Source organism: Gymnoscopelus microlampas (assembly GCF_963454915.1).
Source record: "Gymnoscopelus microlampas genome assembly, chromosome: 4".
Taxonomy (NCBI): Eukaryota; Metazoa; Chordata; class Actinopteri; order Myctophiformes; family Myctophidae; genus Gymnoscopelus; species Gymnoscopelus microlampas.
Window position 1 is genome coordinate 38,314,972 of NC_139941.1, and position 24,521 is coordinate 38,339,492.

The window sequence follows — 24,521 nt, forward strand, 5'->3', positions numbered from 1 at the left end:
TTCAGGAAATGGTCACCAATAATGTCAAGTGTACTGTGAGTCATAGTCATACGGGGGCTTAACAAGCCAGACCAGGTCCTTTTAACAATCTGTGCTAGCTACATGTGTACCGTTTCAGTTGTTTTGTTTGTGGACAGGGCTGTTTTGACTGCTAAGTTGAGGAGGCAAACAAAGTGAATACAGGACAATTTGATCAATGATCTTCCAGAGTTCATGGAGAGGGCACATAGAGGTTTACCAAGGCTGGCTTAACCACCAAAGGAACAAAAACCTCCATTACCTACTCTAGCCTGGCCCGCTGATGAGACACCAAATTGGGGTCAATGAAACCACCAACAAAAGATTGATCATCGCAACATCAAAGTCCCTCATGTAAATCCAGCCTTTTTCAGACATCTGGGGTATTGATACAAACCTTTCCCAGAGGACAGGTGCTGGTTAGAAACCAATATTCCTCATGGGGGGGTACACTGACCCACCCTCTACAAAGACCTGCGGATGTCTGAAAAGTGTACCTCCTAGTCAAAGGGTTGAAAAGTTTATCCACACCATCCTCTACAGACCTGCCAGGTGGGACCCTTATGCAACCGCCTAAAGTTCAAAATGGGTTCATCATGCTAAAGTTAAATTCAAGGACACTTTGAGGATACTTTTTTTCCAGATAGAGGAACTTTTATTTTAGACTTATCTCTTTCAGACAACACACTTACTCAGAATCTTTCCTGTCCACCCAAAATGGTCAGTGGAAAGATGATAAACAATTTGACAAACAGCATGTTCCTTTTACCTACAACACAAGGCCCTATGGCCCCTCCCCCTTGTCCTGACACGCTGAAGTGTATTTTGGTTCAAGTTCCACTGTGGCTTCCGGCTGTGTTGCGGTCTCGGTTTCACCTCCCACTTCCTTTTTTTGGCCCTGACGTGTTTCCTCCCCTGAATTAGACTCAACTCTTTCCACGCTCAGTTGTGATATCAGGCTCTCTTCCCTCTCTTCATGACAGTGGTCGGAAACTAATAAGAAAGCCCCAGTGAGGTCAAAATCAATTTCCCCAAACCCAGAGCCCAAGGTCAGGTGACAATGATAAACACAAAGCTACAACTAAACGGAGTTAGATGACGCAACAGCATAAGGAAATACAGTAAATTTTGCATTCAAAGGCTAAAAGTAACGAGTCGACAGATTAAGACGCATTCAAGCAACAATTTATTTCAGATCAAGTGCATAGAATTATTTATCATGAATAATAACATTCCCATCATACCCCCATATGTGATATCTACCATACTACTACTTAAGCAGCACAGTTATGAATTGGCTCCTTTCGCCTTAAGAGGTAATGACGAGGTAATGACGAGGTAATGACGAGGTGATGACGCAAACCACGTTGAGAATCCTCGTCAGTCTTTGTGGTTCTGGCTGAGGAACTGCACGGAAGCCACTGGCACTCCCAGGTCAAACTTTTCAATGAAGGCTCGTGGGTCCCAATTACCTAGCATAACATAATGTCACAGAGATATGTCCTTTTAAATAGATTACATTTATTTTTTAATACATTTTATAATTATAATTATGTTTTATTGTTATTTTGTTTAGTCTTTTTGCCATGTGTCCCAGGTCGTTATTGTAAGAACTGGTTCTCAATTAACTTACCCGGTTAAAAAACGATTAAAATAAAATAAAATACATAGTGACGGGAGAGGACTTCTTTTAAATGATTTGGTAACACATCTATAATGCATTATAATCACATTTATAATGCACTTATAAGACATTAACACTTATAACACTAACAATATTTATAATCATGTATGACAACTTATAAGAACATTTATAACGTATTATAAGTGCTGGTCATAATGCATTATAAGCTCAGTGGAAGAACACATTATAACTACCGTAACTTAGTTTGTTATAAAGTGTCTTTATTATAATTGTTATGCATAATTATAAACATCTATAACGAGTGTTTTGGAGCAATATAAGTGTATTATAATGCATTATGATGCATTATAATGCATAATAAATGTGATTATAATGCATTATAGTCCTGACCTTTAAGTCAAGTGTTACCTGGTAGTTATAATGTGCTGTTCCACTTTTCCACAGTTCCAAAGTTTATAATGCATGATGACCAGCACTTATACTTCATAAACCTTGTTATACTGTAAGTTGTTATGCATAATTGTAAACATTTCTAACAAGTATTATAATGCCTTTTAGGTGCATTATCATGCATTATAGACCCGACTTTTTTATATATTTCTTTTTATAAAGTCTTACCAATGAGGTTAAACCAAGGTTTTTTTTAAACTCTCGAGTACCGCTTTTGCATATAATTGAAAAGAATTAAGAATGAAGGAGAAAACAAATTCTATTCATTTTCTGGTCATTAAAAATAAACGTGTCTTATTAGAAACAATCTAACCTGTCTCCCTAAACACGCCATCACATTTGACTAGATATATTTAGTATGTTGTGAGTGCAATTACTGAATGCATCTCAAGTGCATTTCTAATGACCACTTGGTCTGTGTTTAAGGGGGTAGGAGGCCGAACGGAGCAGCACGCGGCTTGGGGATGTGAGTCACTGAGAACAGCACTGCTGAAAATAAAACATGTTGCTGTAACGATGGAGCGATGGAGGTGGGAACGCAAGGACTTATTGGCAAGAAGATATGATTCAGTCGCCTGGACTGTTTTTTTCCCCTCCCCTTTTAAACAAACACCAGACGGCCATCCGGCTGGTATGACAATATCACTTCATAGATTTTGACAAGCACCCCGTTCCCTGCAGCTCCCCACTCGCTTTAAGACAAATTCATTATCGGCATTCCAAGACAAAACCTTGTGTGCTTTAAAACTGTGAACTTCAAGGAATCCTGGTGAGTGGGTGGGTGAGTGAGTGAGTGAGTGAGTGGTTGTGTATGTATGTATGTATGTATGTATGTATGTATGTATGTATGTGTGTGTGTGTGTGTGTGTGTGTGTGTGTGTGTGTGTGTGTGTGTGTGTGTGTGTGTGTGTGTGTGTGTGTGTGTGTGTGTGTGTGTGTGTGTGTGTGTGTGTGTGTGTGTGTGTGTGTGTGTGTGTGTGTGTGTGTGTGTGTGTGTGTGTTTCTTTTTTTCAAATACAGTATTTGGCCATGCATATAAGACAATATCCTATACTCTCTATTGTACGGGAAGGTTGCAGAATTCATTTAACAAAAAAAAAATCACTGGATGATCTGGTATTTCCTTGTGCAGCATAACTGCATTAACAGCTGCTGTAGGATAGTGTAGGAAATTAATCTTTTGAAATGAGAGCCAACTATTGAAAAGATCCAAATCTGCAGAGGGAACAGTTCCACAGTGAGGGGTCTAGCTTAGCTGTGACTGGATAGAAACATCACTCCTGTTGACCTCTCAGTGCAGCTGCTTTACAGGACTTCTCCATGGCTGTTTTTGCCATCAGGGAGCCACGATTCCTACATCCTCCAGCAGCGCGAAGGAGATCTGGGAGGAGAAAGATACTCTCCTGGTACCATACACCCAGCATTATCACCTCCCGATGCTACACAACATTTTTCAAAAAGGCTCATATATGTTTGAGATTAAATACCTTGTGTAGGGGTGTGATTTTTCAGGGGGGAGAGAGAGAGGGGGGAGGGGGTTCTCTGCATTTATATTTCTGATCACATCCCTGCTGAATCTCACAGGAGACCGTCTGGAAAATCTGCTATTTCTTGACAGGTCAATTACTGCATTAGAGCGTAATTAAACAGGGTCCTAAGTCCTTGGCATTTAAACTACCTGCAAAGCAGAGGGTGCTGTATAAACCTAACATCTACCTGAACATTTCCATGGTGATTCGACCTCCATCTTTAGCCTAAAAGAAACTGACACGGTGTGCCTGAGTGGCCGCAAGGTCAAGCTGTGTTCTGAGCTCAGCTGTGGACGTTGATGAATAATAGGTCGAAGTCGAGGGGTACCTGAATCTTTCCAATTGTTCTCACTGTGAATGAGGATAGCCTGCAGACAAGGCTGTGAAAATCAAGCGGGGGGGAATGGAGTTATGTGACCTGCCTTTATGATAGGCCATGGCCCCTCTGGCCTATGCTCCGCGAAGATAATGTCCCACCTCTGCACATCCCCACCCTCTCCTGGGTGACCAGAGCAAGAAGCTGCATTCTAGTGAGCGCTTGACCAGGAATCAGGCTAGGCCAGGGGACAGCAACATTTAAATATATAAGGGAATTGATTGTGTGATGGATTTAACTTTAGTGGAGGTAATGGGGGCATTATTTGACATTGGTCATCTGCTTTTCCTGATCAAAGTTACAATGGGTTGTACTGACATTCTTGTACTCTAAGCTCAAATGTTTTCCATAATTGACAATATTGCTGTATACTACAGTAAGACTGATTTGGTGAAATTACTATCACTCAAAATGAAGCAGGGCCCATAAAGTAGCCACATGAATAGACTTGTCTAAAGTTGTGTAACATTATCATTGGCTGCAGGCCAAAACCAAGAAAATTGACAATAGCTTGTGTTGTCACCCAGGCAGGGCTGGTATTCTGCAAACGCCTAAGCTTACAAATAACCTTAAAATAGGTTGATGTCTGTTTTTAGCACGGAGAGACATGTTTCCACCTCTCCAATCTGCCTGCTCATGGAAAGGACAGATACCGTAGGACCTGGGGACGATGCTAAAGGCCTTCCTCCCTCTCTTTGGCTCCTCCGCCTGGATGCTGCAGGAAAAGTGAGGCTCCTGTGAGGTGGCACAGAACTGGCACTCTTGGCAGTGTGGGAGGCGCCCCAATTTAACCACTCCTGTGAATTCCCCAGACCTGGCTGTCCTCTGAATCACAATGAAGTCAGAACAGTACTTCAGAGTGAGAGCTTTCACATAGCCTGTTCATGTAATATTGATGATATCACTCGGTGGCCTGCCTAAACTCACAGCCCACCACCTACACACCGGCCTACATTGATGCCACGGTAAAAGCTCTCGCCATGCCTGGGGACTCCATGTAAAAAGTTTAATTAATATCTTTGAATGTAGAATTTTACATTGGTTCTTTTCCTTCCTTCTTTGAACCACGACGTGTCTGCAGCTTAAGAATGCGATTAGTTGTTATAACTGTCGAATAAATATCTAACTAGAAAATGCACGAGCACAAGTCTCCGCCAGCAGCAGGATTTTTGGTAAGGAATTTATTCCAAGATTGGAACTTTTTCTGCTAATATCTCCTGACTAAATGTTAGCTTGGCTGATGGCACTGATGTCACTTCGAAACATGCAATGCAATGTTTCGAAGTGACTCACCTATTTATAGGTATGTATTTCGTCATGCGTCTCGCTAGCAAATCAAAGCACACCCTTTCAACATATTGTCACGTGTCACGTGAAGCTTGACCAATGTTAGCTTGGACACACAGCGAAAAACGGAACGAAAACATACTCTCCACCATGCCTTCGGCCTGGCGGAGACAACTAGCTATCATCAATGAAATCACATGCTGTTGATGAGAACTGAAAACCACAACATGAAGGAAAAGGTAGGTTAACTGGCCTAAATTCCACACAGTAAAGTACTGTATGCTGTTAAGACAGCTAACAAAAGTTAACAAGCCCAGTTCAAGCGGGGAACCAAAGAAGGACAAATGGTGATTTTTTTTTTCAGCAGTGAGAAGAAAAAGAGAAAAGAAAATACAAGTGCAGAGAAATCATGTCAAAGATCCCCTTCAAGGCAGCTACTGTAGTTCCTGGCTGAAGCTCAGGCCTGTTGCAGCATCCAAGCTCCTGCCTCTCCTGACTTCATGCAGCTCTGATTAATGGCAGAGGCAGTGGGTGGGTGGGAGACATGGATCTGCCCATTACCACAGTGCAACATTGCAAATGGCTTCAATTATTGTGGAGTGTGCTGAGCTGGCAATAGGAGTTGTAGGGAGCCTGAATGAGGAGCATGCAGCATCACCCAGCAGCTACAGTAGTCCAACTACTGAGCGAGAGAGAGAGAGAGAGAGGGAGAGGGAGAGGGAGGGAGAGAGAGAGAGAGAGAGAGAGAGACAGAGACAGAGACAGAGAGACAGAGAGACAGAGAGACAGACAGACAGACAGACAGACAGACAGACAGACAGACAGACAGAGACGGAGAGAAAGCGAGAGGGGGTGGGAGAAATCCATTCATTCACACAATGTGATGGTCACGTCCATCCTACCTAATTTAAAAAGGAAGGAATGTGTGAGTGTGTGTGTGTGTGTGTGTGTGTGTGTGTGTGTGTGTGTGTGTGTGTGTGTGTGTGCGTGCGTGCGTGCGTGTGTGCGTGCGTGCGTGCGTGCGTGGGGGGGGGGGGGGGGGGGGCAACCTGGTGACCCACTGTTAACACGTCAACCACAACTGCAATGTGCACAATTTCAGTGTGATTCCTGCCTCAGGACATGGTCCCGCCATCCCTCCTCTGCCTTCCCTTTCCTGTCTCTCTTCACTGTCCTGCTTAAATAAAGCAAAAAAACACCATTAAAGAATCAATTTGGGCACTCGGGTCATACCTGGCCACCACTACAGAGTCTAGGGGTTTGAATCTGCCGTAGTGCATTCGGGTTGGCTAAGCATCTACCCTATGGCACGTAGACGCTGGGCCAAACCGAGCTCTATATGAAAACAATTGGCCGAGTTTAGGGGAGGGAATACGGGCGGAGAGGGTGTTCTTTGTTGCTACACATACTCTTACGCGCTGGGTCGGCGCCTGGGGGGGACGCTGAACGGGAGGAGTAGGACGGAGACGCTATGTCCTCCCAGTGGTGGCTCCTCACTGGCAGGCAGTGGCGCAGCCAGAACGCTAGTATAGGCTGGGCCTGAGCAGGAGCGGGTGGGCACGCATCCCCAACCTGTGCGCGCGCGTGAATATTGGGCGTTTTTTTTGTTACTTTATTTTGGTTTTAGGTTTAGGGTTAGGGTTGGGTTAGGGTTATGTTATTTATTTTATGTTATTTTTGCCTGATTTTACTGATTTTTTATCCAAAAAAATATTATAAAAAAATAAAAAATGCCCACATTTGTTTTTTTTTGCAAAATCGATTGGGTGGGCCAGCTCTCTATGTGGGTGGGCCACGGCCCACCCAGGCCCACCCATGGCTGCGCCCCTGCTGGCAGGTGAGCCAGTAGGAAACAACAGCAGCGGCAACACAGAAATGTGTATGGAGTTGGGAGAAACAAGGGCTGAAAATAACTGGCCACTCAATTTTTAAAAATAAATCAAAAATACTGATAAATACTGTATATTGCCATGCATCTTTTGCTAAACATTACCTGATGAAAATGAAATTGGTAGATCTGCTTTTAGCTTCTGTGGTCCTACCACATGGAATGACCTGCAGACTTCATTGAAATTATCTCTTGAGTCGTTTTAGAACTCTGGTGACCAAACAGGTCACCACAATTTGTAATTGTTTTTAGATTTTTTTTCATTCTATTTATAACTTTTATATCTCACATGCTTTTTATTTTCCAATTCCCAGATGTAATGTATTTTTCAACTGTGATGTTGAATTGCACCGTATTGTATTACTCGACGACACTGCAAATTAGTTTAATTACTCAATGTAATTTCGAAAAAATAAATAAATCTTGAATGAAAAAATTATAATAAATTAGACCTCATGCGCAATGTTGGGGTTAAAAACAGGAATCCGGAGACGGACTGTCCTTTGGATCCTATCAGACCCACTGTTTCCTGCCCTGACATTTTCTCCAGTGGCAGTCTAACAGCAGCAGGACACCAGTGCTTGTCTCGCCAACTGGCTGAAAAGTGGCATCGGTGGCCCGGCATGCCCACGCCGGCCCTCAACCCTGGCAACGGGGGCACACTCAGGCAGGGACAGCCTTCCTGAGCCAGAGAGAAGGGGCATTCCCAATGTTCACACCCCTATGCCCATGTGCCAGGAGCACAGCCCCCTGCAGATCCCTGTGTAGCAACCAGCTGTCTTCAATAGTTCCATCATGACCCACATTTCATAACCTTAACACAGGAGCCATCACCGCCTCCCGCAGCAGTTCCTCTCAACATCTCTGCTCAACCTCTCAATGGCCCTTTATTACTCAAGTGATGGTCAAAGATGAAAAGAAAAAGACAAACAAATCTGCTGTGAAATTGAGTCAACGACTGCGCCACTGGAAGTGGAAAACGATCATTAGGAGTCTCCCACCCACGGCTAAATGCTTTCCCTTCGCAAATCACATCAATTAATGTCATGGGCTATGAATAATGCCTGTCTGTGTCATACCACATGGAGGGGGGACAGACGTTAATAAGTGAACCTACTTAACAGGGGAGTTGGGGAGACATGGGATTCCTTCCATTCCACTTATCTATGCAGGAATACATTTCAAATGGCCACGTGGAGGTCTTATAACAGGTGAACCCACGAAAACATTTACAGTCATCACTCGTGACAAGGATTCTACACAGTAAAATCATGTGTGTTAATTTAACACTTAATTTAAGTTAAATGAACACTCATACTTATACTTAATTAACTAATTCTGTACAGTATTCTCACACACATACAGTACATCCACGCATGCACAGACACACTATTGGCCATGTTGAATACATTTGGTTGCTGTAGTCCAGTTTTGTCCATTATATGAAACAGTTGATTATCCAATATTTCTTTATTTAATTTCCCCTTTGCAAGCAGTTGGCAGGAGAGAGGAAGTGATCCAGAGGGAATTGAACTCATACTGTACACAGTATAGTGGATTAAAACTGGGTGGATACAGTCAAATGCACATATTTGGGAAGTGTGGTCAACCGCTGCTAAGCACACAATCAGTACAACAAAAACACAGTAACTCAATATGATATGCACAAATTCTTTTTAAATATTCTAAACAGCAGAGTATTATTCATGCTGTCATTCCTGTATCTTAACTACTTCCGACACAGTGCATACCTTGATGGTGAGGTAGCTGCTCATCTCAACCTCCCCCGAATTTGAGTTTGGATGAATAAATGGCTAAAAAAGAATCTGAACAGCTCAACATCAAACAGCCCTCAACCTAATATGTCTGGATTGTTTACTGACAATGCCATCGGAAAACTACAAACAGCCAGAGACCGGCAGCTTGTCAGACCTCCCTGATCTCTCAAATTGCTGGCGGTTGACCCTGAGTGGAGCCGACAGACCAACACCCCCACCCCCTGCAAGGTATCTGCAAGTGTAGTCACCTACGTATCTCATGAGCATTTCCAGACAGACGTAAATGGGAAAACTTGGTAAAGAAACAAATAACAAAACAGAAAACTTTGCAAGAAAGACAAGGTCGTATTTTGTGAGACTATCTTGAGGATATAGCAATGCCAGTAATGTAAATGGTAATATTCAGAATGAAATGTCTCAGAAAGTGGCGAAAATTAAAATACTGTAGTCATGCGTGATGACATGATAGTAGTAGATTTTATGTTTTGGTAGAGGGGATAACAGCAGTCAGGTGTGCGTGGGAGCCTCACAATACTTGAGTATGACCCTGCAGCGTATCGGTGCTGCAATAGATTGACTCACTAACATCATTAAAGCTTCAATGTGAAATCAGTTTGTGTCTGCCAGCGACACCATTGTACGACGAAGTATAAATTGGATTTAAATATAGACTTATAGAGTACAACCACTGTGAGAATGGGCTTCAGAAACTCAAAACGCTTTAAGTGCTCATAATTATTTGTGGACACATGAACAAAAATAACAAATCATATTATTTGAAGCTGATCATAAGGCTAATGTATACTTTCTTGCATAACTGTGCGCTAGGGCCTAGGCTATGTTAAGTGCCAGGAATTTTGTCTTATGGATCAAGTATCACAGCAAACTGTTGATTGTGATTGTGTATGTATCACAGACCGATAGCAATGAAGTGGTGGCCAACAACAGTGTGTGAAGGTGTGAGTGACTATACTTCTTACCCAGTGATGACTTCTCATCTTTGGTGAGTAACAGTTTTCGCTCTGGCTGCTCAAACAACATGAACTGGTAACGATGAAAACCAGATCTTTGAGGAGGAGTTGGGCGGGCATATTCTGATTGAAGAAACAAAGAAAAATCTATTGAAGCGTTATAACCAAAGCTACCTAACTTGTATGTATATGTGTGTATGTAATTATATAGTACACACTTTGCATACATTCATGCACATATCAAATATGACGAGGACACCATGTATATTACAGTACTTACCAGACAGTGTGGAGCCTTTCAATTCTCCTCTCCTTAGTCCATCACCCTGTTGGTTCAGAAACAGGGTCAGTTAGAGCTGAAGCGGCGATGAGATGTAGAATAGGATTCCAATTCCAACTGAGTCAGTCCAGACTCTTCACTTATAGAGGACATTATAAGTGAAGGTTAAAGTTATTAACACTGCTAGTGTGGGGCTCTAAGAATGTCTAAATATTTGTCAGTCCAACACACACGCACGCATCGCATGCTTGCACAGGTGTGGTGCACACACATACACACAAATACAATTCTGGCACTAATCATTTTTCATTTGTAGCCCTACCAGTGAGAGGATGGCACTCTACTGCCAAATTCATACTCTGTTGTACAACGCTGTCTTGTGCTGAAATATCAGCTCTACAAGCTCTCACAACACGTCGCAACACATCACGTGTTGCATCACATTGTGTGCTTGTAGATCGGCTACTTTTGGCACGGGACATTGTACAAAGTATAAATCAGGCTTAAAGATGCCAATTGTCTTTCGTTTAAAGTGCTATGGTCTGATTGGGCGTAAGGAGCAGCAGGCTACCAGCAACTAGTAAAGTGGGGTCTTTCATAGTCTTATTTTTTGTCTGTTTTTTCAAACAAAAGAAAATACAGTGGGCTTTTTTGATATTCACGACAACCCCATTGGATCCTTATTGCTAGACCAAACCTCTTTTCAGGATTCCTCTGTGGGTTAAACCTCTAAGTTTCACCATCCCACCATACCCTCGGCTGAAAATTCCCACAGCCCTAAATTCTCTGAGCACAAATTTAGGTCCTATCTTCAATCTTTTTATCCCCCCCTGGAAGTGAGGCCGGAGAAGCCATTTAATTCCTGGCTTTCCTTGTACTGGTGTATTCCTTTTTCTCTGTCTAACCCTGTATTCAATTCCACTGGGGTGGACTTCATCATAATTTGTCATGCTAAGGGATTCTAGTATGTAGAGTGATAGTAAAATAGTGAGGCCAAGCCAATGACTGGGAGAGGGCCATCATTTGTCACCAGATGCTTGAATAGCCTGGCTTACACGAAGCTTGACTTAAGACCCCACAGTGCGCCAGACTCCTATCAAAAGATTGTGGCTTAAATGTGTCAGTGCTTGCTATGTAAAGGATCTGCAATATTTAATATCTGGAGACAAAGACAATTCCCAGGCAAATTAAGTCAGTGATTGGATTCCCAGGTAGCAAATTCCCATATTATTAATTGTATATTAACTTCCTGTTGCCTAGAAACAGGGATCATGTAGGCCTGGTATGAAGGTAGAATAATTTTCGTGCACATGCTCTACGATATATTTGTCAAGTTAAACTCCCAATATCCCCATGAACCATATGGTCAGGCAGTTCACTGCAAATAGCACACTGGAATGTTTGCTTAATAGGCTCAATTGCTTACTGTACTAACACAGCATCCTTGAGTGGGAGGGAAAGGACTAAATATGTTTTCTGTGAAAGTGCCCAAAACTCACTTGACATAGGAACGGAAGTCCCCATCCCATCCCATCCATTGCATTTGGTCTCATCACTAGTCTATGTATGTCCTCTTTACTCCACACACAGGCTCCCCCTACAGGGTGCCAAAGGTATAGCACTAAAAGACAGCTCACCAGGAGGACAACCGAAATCCATAGGACACCATATCGTCATCTCATCCCTTTCCATTCTTTCTCTGACTTTACAATTTCATGATGACAGAGTGCAATGAAATATCACAGAGGACAACTGAAACATGTTACATTTCCCATTAGAAATTATGCAGCTTCACTTTCTCATCACTAACCCTAGAAAGCAGTTAAGATATGCAAAAGGTAACTCTATACTGGATGTCTCCGCCAGGCCGAAGGCTTGGCCGAGACTATGTTTTCGCCACTGTCCGTCCTTGTGTGTGTGTGTGTGTGTGTGTGTGTGTGTGTGTGTGTGTGTGTGTGTGTGTGTGTGTCTTTCCGTCTGTGAGCAGCTAATCTCCGGCACCGTTGGACTGATCGCCGTGAAACACGCACACTCCCTGGAGGCCAGAGCAGAACCTCTGCCCCAACTTTTTCACATCGGCCTGTTATTGCGCCACCAGGAGGCCAATTTTTGCTACTCCTAAAATTTTTGGCCAAACATCACGCAAATACCTACACATCTCTATAGTCATGTGATTGGATTTTTTATATTCCATCCTGATTGGCTAAGATTGGCTTCCAAAGTTTGCAGGAGTGGCCCGTTTTGAACAAAATGCCTAAAACATGAACGCAGCGTTCCATTGCCTTGAAACTTTGCATGCACATTCCCACAGTGACTAGGCCAAGGAAGAAATGCCACCCTACATTTTTCAAATCGGCCTCATGGTGGCGCTATAACAGCCCACTTTATGTTTTGACTACTAATATAAAAGTAGGTAATCCCAGGCAAAAAAATCTGCTTGCATTGAAACACATTGTTACAATTGACCCCGGTCACTGTGTTACAATTGCCCCCGATCGGCCAGCCATGATAAAATCCCATATTCTAGCTAGAAACACTTATACTAGCATAGGCTGCTGACGTTAATTTGTGACCAATAACATAGAGATACAATTCATCTAAATTTAAATTAGCTGTCATCTAAACTTTAGACAGCAGAAGGAAAATACTGTACATTCAAAAATGTACGTTTACACCTCAAAATCTGTTTTTGTTGAATACTTCTGCTAAGATGAAATGATCATTCTATCCTTCCATAGGCAGAGAGAGGACCCTACTGAAAATGTGAGAAAAAAAGTTTCTTTTGCTTTGCAAAACATTTGTACAATCTCTGAGTGCACTGAGAATTGTACAGAGTAGATTGTGTTCCCAGAGATACAAACCATATCAAAAAGGGATCCATGGCCTAATGCATATCAAAACTGGGGGTCCTTGAAATTAAAAAGGTTGCAATTCACTGAAATAGAGTAGGACAATAGGGGGAGGGCTCTATCAACTAAAGGGGGGGGGGGCTGACCCTTTAATTGCAGATCAACAGCCTGTGAAATACAGACATGACATTTGTAAAATCTTCAGTGTTTTACAAATGTATAAATTAACACTGATAATTTTACTGCGTGCATGAGCACACTTGTGTCAATGGAGGTCTGCTTTCACAACTGGTGCTGTATGACTTGGATGATAATTAATAATTTGATATGTATACAGATGCACATGATATCTTTGCAAGAAGAGTGTAGTGTAGTAATAGTAAAATATATACTTTACAGTAACTCTAACTCGTTATCAGACCATAACAGACCTCACAGGCTGATAACAATGTGAGGATTAGTTTCTGATACTTGTGTACTTGTGGCTGCATCCACAGATCAGCGAGAAAGTCTTTATTTAGAATAGCCAGAGTCCTAAAGCCTGCAGGATCCAAACTCATCGCCATAGCAACAGGTAGTCAACATTTCAGCTTCCACATGCACTCACATTTCTCACCATCATGTCTTAAAGCTCTGCTCTCGCTCGGTCCTAATGAAACTCGCTGGCCTTTTAATATTATTTCCGTACAGGGTGAAAAGACCTGTAAACAATGCAATCGTGGAATTTCAATCATATACTGTACCATGTGGTTGCTGTCAGGTGGAAACCTAGCATCTCCATCTTTCTACTTTCTATGTTTTTACATTTATGCTCTACTTAATCATACAAGAGTGTCCACTAAAGCAGTGGTTCTTAACCTGTGGGTCGGGTCCCCACATGATTTCTTAAGGGGGGGGGGTCCCCAGATGACAATTTAAGGACCTTTAAGACCTTTTAATACCTCAAAAAAGACCATTACAGCACCAAACGTAATCTGGTGAAACATTGTCCAAATTGTCAAATAATATAAGAGAGGCAAAAGTTTTGAAAATAGCCGATCTACAAGCTATTTTCACAATATTTATCTGTGGAACTGAGTCAAACTAAATTGAATGCCTCAACCCCTACATATCCCAAGAGCTTATCAGGGTGGGGGGTCCCCAGTTCAAATATTATTATTTTGGGGGGTCACAACCTTGAATATGTTGAGAACCACTGCACTTAAGTAGTGAAAATATCCAATCTACAAGCTCACAACGATCTACAAGTGAGCTTGTAGATCAGCTATTATCACAATTTTTAAATTTGTGTCAAATAAAATAAAAACTCGACAGCGACGATATGATACTGTAGGTACACCTGACTCTGTCTGAGAAACAGTGTTTCTATACCAGCTCACATACAAGCTCATGTACAATGCTCACAACGCTTGTCTATCTGCTATTTTTGGTGAATGTTCCCCCCAGAATAGGGATGTTGAGGTTCAAGTGGTTAAATCGATTAGTTTGATTACCTGTTTTTCATTCCAAAGGAGAAAATAGGGAAGAGTAGTTCAGGTCAGAGACACTGAGGTTCTGTGGGGACTTGATCACACTCATCTGGAAGACATTCTCACTGGGACATTTTGATTGTCACATGGTAGGCGGGACTCCCTGTGGGCAACTGCAGATGGGGACATTGCATGGAGTGTGAGACAATTTGGCCTTCAGGTGGATGAAAGGGTTTGGCTGTGTTAACTGTATTTAAAATAAGAGGGGGAGTGAAGATTAAGCAATTTCAAAGTTTGATCAAAAAGCGTTTTTTTCCTGCTGTTTGAAATCTCACTTTTGGTCTTTAATTTCACCTCACTTTCTCTGATTCTATTAAAAAATGAAAGCTTCACTATGAAACTTTTTTTAATGAATAAAATGTAATTTTGTTCAATCTGTATGGTAGATCATGTTAATACAATATAACTTATACAATTGGGGTGGTTGTATTTAGTACAACCTAATAACTTCAGGCCTAATAACTTAATATTTAAATGAATTAGTGTCAGGTGCAATGTGTTGTATGTGTACATGTAATGGCTGTTTGAAACACAGGGCAGGTTTCCATATTGCAAATCCATGACAGCTTTGTAAGGGGGATTCAAAAGCCACATAGGGCATTGATGGAAGCTAATCTTTGATCAATGACATCATCAGATAAGAAGCTACTCTGAGTGCAAGGTTAGAAAAGTCAAAAGCATCGAGGCAAGACATTCTAGACATCATATGGTTGTTCAATAAAGGGGAAATACACTATTGATACACAGGCCACCTGGTTATTTGTGAGTATCGCTAAATCACTAACAATGGTTGTAGTTTCTCTTTATGCCTATTAGAATTACAAAGTTATAATCAAGTAATTCTTAATGACATGTTTTACATCAAATAGTATGCTCTGCAAAATAGGAGTGAAATTCCCACTCGCCCACCATACTACCACCATAGACACTAGGGTTCGATTGCTCTACGTCTATGGTGCCTCTGGCTCGACCGGGCGCTCCAACAAATACAATTACTGTAGCTATGTTGCCCAGGGGTCCTTAGGGGGTACCAGGGGGTCCCCAGCTAAATGTTTTAATATAGCTTCACAATCATTTTAACCACTTTAACCATATTTTATACTTTGGCTATTCAAAAATAGCAGATATACAAGCTCATAGAGTGGCACACGATCTGCTATTTTTGAAAAATCCCTGGCACAAAACATTTTTGAGATGGGGGGTCCGCAGCAAATACATATAATTTTGAGGGTCCTTGACCTTGAGAACCACTGACCAAGAGATCCCAAACGGCACACAGAAAGGCCACCCCTACCGGGGTTCAAAATCAGGACCTTCTTGCTATGAGGCAACAGTACTAACCACTGCACCACCATGTGCCTGATATGTATACCGGTCCTCACTGCTCACTATAAAATGTCTTTTATTAGAGCTTTCTCTTTCCCTATGGTTTGTTGACTAAGGTTCATGGTGCTTACCTTGCACATCGTCGCTCTGGATAAGTGTCTCCTAAATTATCAAGTGTAATATCTGTCAAAAGAGTGTCAAGAGGAGCATGAGTACGATGCCACTTGGCTTGACGTACAGTTAGATTGAAAAAAAGGTGTGTGTGTGTGTGTGCGCGCGCGCGTGCGTGCACGCGTGCTTGTGTGTGTGTGTGTGTGTGTGTGTGTGTGTGTGTGTGTGTGTGTGTGTGTGTGTGTGTGTGTGTGTGTGTGTGTGTGTGTGTGTGTGTGTGTGTGTGTGTGTGTGTATGTGTGTGTGTGTGTGTGTGCGTGCATGTGTGCGCAGGCCCGTGCGTGCATGTGTTTGTATTTTGTACATAACTGCTCAGCTACAGTAGGAATCCTCAGAAAAGACCCCTCAGGTAGGAGGCAGGGTGGCTGGCCGATGGAGAGGCCTTGGTTGGAGGGGGTGGTATCAGGAATACCGACTTGCCCAACCGACCTGCTCCTTGCCTGTGTGGGTGAGTGCTTCCCTTTGTCAGCAGTACAGTTACTCATCGGCCCCCTCCTTGAATGCACCCCCCCCCCCCCCTCCCCACCGTTTCGTTCACGCACCCTGTAAACCCACACCTACGACAATCAGCACCCACGTCCTTCTAATGCATTTCTGAGAGCATCATTCTCCCTTTCACTTGCAGTCAGGCTAACAGACGGGGAGAGAGAGCATGACAGATGGTGTTCACAGCTCTATTCTGAGGCTGGACGTGTACAACCACAGCCAGCCCCCACCACCACCCCCCTCCTCCGCTCGCTCCTCTTCCACTCAAGCCAAGCGCCTATGACTGCCTCCTCATCTTCGCCTCAGTAATCAGCCCATTCATTTGCAGGGTTATTGTGGATTAATAGACTGTATCTCATAAGGAATGTCACAGTTTACAGGATAAATACTTTTCCTTTTTTACCCCCCTCAAAGTGAACTCAGTGCCCAGTAAAAATATATATATGCATATAATCACATCACCATAAATCATTAACTGCTGTATAGGAGTAGAGAATAATATATTTGAATGATGTAGTTTAAGGTAACACTTTCTCCTTTGCTTATAAAGTAAAACACTATAAGAATGTATACTGTACATGCTTTGTTAGTGTTATGCTACAGATTTGTGGCTAACTGGCTATAAACCATCTCATTGCAATTTATCAAAGTATCTGATTTGAATGACCTTTACGCTAAGTTTAGAGAATCGGTTAAGAAAATCTCTTATAAAACATCTGTGACATCTGTTTAATGAATTGTATTATTTTATGTATTTATTTTAGCTGTATTACCAGTATAGCGTTTTATTTCCTTACACCCAATGTACAGACACAGCACTGTATGCCAAATGGACAATCAGAGGGGGAAAAAACAAAACAAAATCATTATTTTAGTGACCTGGTGGAGTTCACTGAACAGCCATTGGCTGATAAAGCAGTCTACACGGTAAAATCCTAATTTATCAATTTGTAACTAGAGTGTACAAATGTAACCAAATGGACCCTAACAGGTGTGTGTACATGGGTACAGAGTTAAATGAACACTGAGGTATTTTACTGCGTCTTGGCAAGAGGCGATCATGCGAACTTGCTCGGTGGAATGGTTTCAAGCAGGACAGGGTGAGGGGCAGTGGGGGAGAGCCACTCTAGATCTGCTCCAGTGCATCAACAAATTAACTTAACAAGTTCCCTACTGGCCTAATGGCTGTGATAAAGAAACTCATTTGGCCGTGGTAATGAACTGAGTTAGAGAAACACAAACAGTCCAGTTATTAAGTGAACTCCAGCCATCACTGACACTAGCCGACACACTACAGTCCACCAGGACCACACACTCCTTTGGTCATGCTCATTAGTAGGCCATCATACTATTACTCAAACCACTGACTTAAGAAACTACCCACCCAAACTCATTATCACACTCATCTATTATGTCTAATCTGCATACATTAGCCGCACAAATATGGGTTAAGACGGTGGACTTAGCGGCACAGTCCACTGGCTCCCATATAGAGCAGCGGGGTAGAATATGAGCTAAAGTGAGAGGATATTGATGAGCTGATTCACTCTAACCATGGGGCCTTGCAACAAGGCCCGTAGAGCTCCAGCCGTGAATGTATTAGTGCCTGTGTACAGTATGTGTGTGTTGATGAGTCTGTACTTTAGTACTGTTGAGGGAAGCCCCAGTCTGAGTTCCCAAGGTAACAGTCTGTAGAGTGGGGGCTGGCTGACTCATTTGGAGGGAATCCTGGAACCTGACCAAGGCTGCCCACTCCCCCCCTGCTTCATCAGCACAACAAGCAAACAAGGAGACGACATGTCCCCATATAGGGCTTCCCACTGACGGGGGTGGCAGTGGAAAATCCCAACCTGAGCTTGCCTAAAGTACCAGGAGACACACACACGTGTGCGCGCTCACTCGTTCCCGCACGCGCGCGCGCGCACACACACACACACACACACACACACACACACACACACACACACACACACACACACACACACACACACACACACACACACACACACACACACACACACACACACACACACACACACACACACACACACACACACACACACACACACGGCATCACACCGCTCCATGGTTACAGCTGCATCCAGGCCTAAAGACTTCACATGCATAGTCGTAGGGATGAGTGGATTATAATGAAGCTGTACGTCTGTAAAAACTGCATAACACTTGTAGGGGTTTTGATGAACACAGAGGAAGATGTTGGAGATGTGAGGGGGTGGAGAAGAGGTGGAAGATTAGGCTTATTAAAAGAGTCAATGGTAAAGAATTAAAATCATCTTTGAAGTATAAACGATGACAGTCGAAAAGGGAAGGAACCTGAAACCTATCGGCACTGCAGGGCACAGCAGAGCAGACAAAGGGAAACGTGTGAGAGGATGATGATAATGATGAAGGAGGGCGAGTAGGTGGACAAGGGAACGAACTCTGTGCCCACACAATTAATCTAGTAATCTAGTAATTGGAACATTAGAAAAGATCAACAGGCGTGTAATTGAACACTTAATTAGTTCAAGGTCAGTCTATCCTTGAATGACTTTGAGGTGACTGTTGGCTGCAGGGGCACAAATTAGGGACAGCGCAACATGGTCACCAGTTTTAATGGGAAGAAAAAAATGCTACCATCAAGAAAAAAGCAAGAGAACACAAAAAACTCAACCTTTCTCAGCCTTTTTAAATTTCAAGGACCCCCAGTTTGTAATGCATTAGGCCACAGACCCCCATTTGATATGATTTCTTATCTCTGGGACCCCAATCCTCAGTGTTAATGAACTCCTACACATTTGTACATTCTCTTGAGTTACAGACCCATAAGGGTCCATTTAGTTTTTAACTATCAATCATTTAGCTGGGGACCCCCTGGCATTCCCTCAGGGACCCCTGGGGTGCCCAGACCCCCACGTTGAGACCAGTGACATAACTATGTGCATTGCACTTGTTGATAACAAACTAACAGCAACAGTACAACTAGCATTTCAATAATGTCTCATGCGTGACCCAGTTTCATACTTATATAACTGTTTTTATTTTTCACGACAAAACCAGCTGATGTGTTATCTAGCGCTGACTCTTGCCAGTGTATTCTCAGAAAACACTGGCAATAATTACATGACTTGATTTTTGAGAAGCTGGAGAATAATTCAGCAAATAAAAAAATGTAAAAACAGCAACAACCATTAACCAAAAACTGTTCATGTATGGACATAATAATAGTTAAGAGGAGCCATTTGATTTGCTTCTGGTACATGGTTGTATCTGTTGATGAACTGTATGGTTCATTCAGTGTCTGTAGTCATTAACAGCTGAGAGCTGGTACAAAGGGATTTAAGAGGCAGCATTACTGTTTTGAATCACTGGATGTTTAATTCTTCTATTATAATTGAGGTAGGTGCAGGACAGAGGTTATGGTAACTGCTGGAAACCTGTCCCACTTCACAGAAAGGTTAATGAACCTTACGATTCCTATGGGAGATGGAGTACGCTGTTAATTTGACAAACGTGGGAAATAAATGCTTTTATGCTTTTATTGACTGTGACCAATAGCGGCCTTTGCTGGAATGAAAGGTTTTAGTCTTTTGGGTGCTTTGCTACGAGGCAAAACAATAACGTGGAATGCATTTGTTGGAAGAAACTAAGTACATAATTGTTTGAATAGCAATTTCAGGCCAAAAAGCATCTTCATTATTAATTCCTACTTTTGTGGAAAAACATATTGTGCAAAAATGTACAGTAGGCTACCGCACGTTATGAAACCACTATACCTCTCCTCTGAATACATTTGTGTGAATGAGGGATTTTTAAAAGCTGCGTTTTTTGAAATCTACATATTTCCACATTCCATTTCGCATGCTGCTGAGTCCAGGTTTCATTTTACCAGGGCATCGAGGGTGCAATATACGTACTGCTGGAGAACAGCGGGTATATAACGGACCTGCAGATGAACTGAATTACTCCGTAAGGTTACAATATAATACAGAGGAGCTACATCAGAAAAGATGGCCATGATATGTCTGATCAGGACAAGGGTTTAGGCACAGGTCCAGGTATGTATACAGTGTGCATGATTAACCCATTTAGACCGGGAAAGTATCTGTGTCATTTTAGATTTCTTTGGCTATTTTTGAAAAAACGTGAAAATCTGTAAATCTTTGAATATATATTTTTGTAAGCGAACATTTGTAAAATATTTTGTTTCAGGGACCTCCAGAAGCAAAGATTTGAGTTAAAAATTAAGATTTGCACAAAATGTTCCAAGATTTTTCAAAAATAGCAGATCTACAAGCATACACGCTTGTATATCTGCTATTTTTGAATAGCCCAATTAAGTAATAAAATAATGGTTATGGCTAAAAATCTAAAATAACACATGCGTTCCCGGTCTTAAGGGGTTAAGAGATTAAATGGATTATCTCCTTACCATTCAAAGAGCCTGACGGGGGCAGAGATATGGTCTTTTTCTTTTTTGATATCCCCTCCCTCGACTCTGAGCCAAGACAACCCCCCCCTCTCTCTCTCCCTCTCTCTCTTTCTCCCTCTCCCAGCAACAACACTATGCACATCGTTTCTTATGCCTGCATGTACACTCTTTGCCAGAGGAACACACAAGATTCTTGAGCTCTACAATCCCTCTTAACCTTTGACCTTGGCTTATTGTTACCTGTGAGCACCCTCAGTGGCAAACATGTTGTACAAGTACTGTACAGCCCTGCGAGCTGTTTGTGTTCCGCAAGTATGGAGGGCAGGGGAGGAGGGAGGGAAGAAGAGGGAGCTATTTAATCCCCCCCAAAGGAACTCCCCTCTCAACCCGTATCGTGAACTCGCAGGCAAATCGTGTTGCTGGAAGGCACACCACACACACATTGCTGTCTTTTTAATTTCATCAGCTGAAGGAAATCTATACAGTGCTTTGGATTCAGAGAAGTGAACCATACAGCAACCCTGGAATGTAAACAGGTTTCTCACCAACTGTAGCATAAAAATACACACACAATGCAACAAAGCTTGTGGCTATGATAGTGGTCAATAGTACAGATCAGAGGTCTGAGTAGATTTTTACAGTTCTTTAGTCCTAAACTATAGCAATAAACAACAAGTTGAACAAAATCCAAAGAAAGGTCTTTGAATATACAGCAGCAGCAAGTGTGGTACCTTTAGCTCAGATGATACACCCGTTTATAACGTATATATTATGCACGTTCTTGGCAGCAGTGGTGTAAAGTAACTAAGTACATTTAGTCAAGTACTGTACTTAAGTACATACTTTTACTTCTACTTCACTACATCTCTGAGGAAAAATATTGTACTTGAAAACTTTAGTTACTAGTTACTTTAGATTTAGATGTTTATTACTAAACATACATCAACCACTACACAACCGCTCTATATTTATTTTGGCTATTTAAAAAATAGCTGATCTACAAGCCCTTGCTGCTATTTTCAAAAGAGTGCCATACATTTTGAAAACTTGAAATGGAACATTCAGGATAATAACTTTTTGCCTTTGGTACTTAGTACATTTTGATGCCAATACTTTTGTACTTTTACTGAAGTAAATTCTGAATACCAGACTTTTACTTGTAACAGAGTATTTCTACATTGTGGTATTGATACTTTTACTCAATTAAAAAATGTGAGTACTTCTTCCACCACTGCTTGGCAGTCCTCTTTCACAGATATTGAGTCAGTTTATAGCTGCCAAAAGCATCACTTCCTGACAACATTAGAGGGGGGGATTTAGTTGCCACTGCTGTCAAAAATAGCAAATTATCATCATCATCATCACACATCTTACAAACACAGACAATTTTGTTTTCCAAATGGTTGGTTGAAGTCTGTTTGATTATTTTAACAAGCATATCTTTTCAAAGTGATAGCACTTACTCTAATGATGATGGGCAGACTATTAACCATAACACAGGGAATCGTAACTTATAACAGACTAAAATGATGTTATTATGTAAGATATCAATGCATTTGCACATCACAAACATATTGAGATGTTAATGGTTCTAATTGCCGGTTCAAAATAAAATAGTTATCTGTGCTATTTTTAAGTTGGCAACTTTGCAATACAAACCAGTGATAATCAATAGATTGGGTTTCATACAAGGTAATATCTACCAATTTTGTGCTCATATATCAATCATGCTTAATTATCCTGCCAAAATACCTGGAAATACATTGGCTACAGGAGGCAGCCTATTGAGAAGTCTTTTGTTTTTGTGTGCAATTAACTGGCGAGCACACTATATATTTAAACGAGGGCTATTTTAGGTTAGTGTAATTGTTAGTGAGTTGTTTTTATCAGCAGGCTTCCCGCCCCTTCAACATGCCCTAAACAGAGACCCAGCGCTAACCCTCGGTGGAAAGGTTTTTCATCACCACGATCCCAGCAGCCCCCCCTCTATCTCTGCCATTCATTCACTTAGCCACCCTCCCTCATTCTCCCTATGTTCCCTGCCCCCCTCTTTTCCCTTACTCTCCATTTCCATAAAGATTAGGGCCTGACCGATAGATCTTTTGGGTCCGCTGCCGATCCTGATTTTGGAGTCCTAGACCATAGATTACAGATGTTTTGAATAATGTATTGCATTTTTTTTTATTTATCAAAAGGGCATTTTATTTTATTCAACCACTTAAGCCCTATTCAATTTTCTTTCAAAAACAGCTAATCTACAAGCTCACAACAAGACACATGCACGCTATGCATTGGGAGCTTATTTCTGAGGACATCAGGTTGAAAGTTGTTAAAATCAGGACACATGGGCTGCACAATTACTTATTGTCGTCAAAAAAGTCAAATAATGGCCAACATATCAGCCAAACCAATATATCGGTCGGGCTCTAGTCAAGATCGACGAGTGTACAAGTGAACAGGTACAGTAGGCACACTCCAGTGACACCCCCACCTGTCCTCGGCACTGACAACTGTACAGAGTTCGCATATAGGCTACGGACGACTGCCAAATATCCTGCTTTACTGACTGGGAGAGAGGTGGTGAGCGGGAAGCGGGGGGTGTGGTGGTGGTGGTGGTGGTGGTGGTGGGGGGGGATGACAAAGACGACAGCTTGTGTGGGGGAACATTGTCTGCGGCTGCGACTAGAAATCTTTTCAAGAAAAAACAGGATTTTATGCACAATGGTCGTGGGTGTGAAGAAAGGGGGCACATATTAAAAGAAGCGCCTTAATGTGTGTAGCTACTGGTTTTTAAAGTGCGTTTGCATGGAGAGGGTCCAATCGGTTCTTTTTTAATGGTCTCTATACTGTATGACAGACTGGATTAAAGGATGCTTTCAGGGCTGTCCTTGTTTTCTTGGAGAGTAAACTGTGATATATCCAGGACAATGTGCAGGGTGAAAATTAAGATAACACACTGACACATTACAAGCCTGACACAAAGTACGAGATATATTCTGTCAAATGTGCTGGAGATGCAAGTCGGACGTCTGTTTCGTACAGACTAAAAGAGTCTGTAAATTCAACAGAATTCAATGCACTGGAATTTATCTTAAAATAAACATAGGCACTGTGTGAAACTTTCTACACACAATTATTCCATCCGAACACTCATGACTTTACCAATGATCTAATAAGAAAGGTTTGTTGTGCACAAAACCTCCTCAGTATTTTTGTTACAAAAACCACAGCAGGCATTGCAGGTCAGCTGTTATAGCGATAGCAAGAGGCTTTGGAGGTTATCAACAACAGAGTATTGTGTGTGTGTGTGTGTGTGTGTGTGTGTGTGTGTGTGTGTGTGTGTGTGTGTGTGTGTGTGTGTGTGTGTGTGTGCGTGCGCGCGAGGACTGTGTGGATGGGAGCCGACAACTGAGCGGAGGATTCTTATGTAATTCTCCCTTTAGGTGGCAGAGAACAGTGAAAGCATCAGCCCACACTGAAGAAGAACCTGTTTGTTAATAAACTGC

General features: G+C 42.1%; 1 protein-coding gene across 1 annotated transcript in view; it reads right to left on the minus strand.

The window, feature by feature from the left end:
• Window positions 1-1,189: 1,189 nt before the first annotated feature.
• Window positions 1,190-24,521, minus strand: part of pebp4 (phosphatidylethanolamine binding protein 4) — a 59,896-nt gene continuing 36,564 nt past the window's right edge. The window contains exons 5-7 of the mRNA XM_084056335.1: window positions 10,223-10,268; window positions 9,952-10,065; window positions 1,190-1,490 (exon numbers count right to left, since the gene is read on the minus strand). Coding sequence (XP_083912461.1) covers window positions 1,399-1,490; window positions 9,952-10,065; window positions 10,223-10,268 — 252 coding nt within the window. The 3' untranslated portion in view covers window positions 1,190-1,398. The remainder of the gene's footprint in view (window positions 1,491-9,951; window positions 10,066-10,222; window positions 10,269-24,521) is intronic.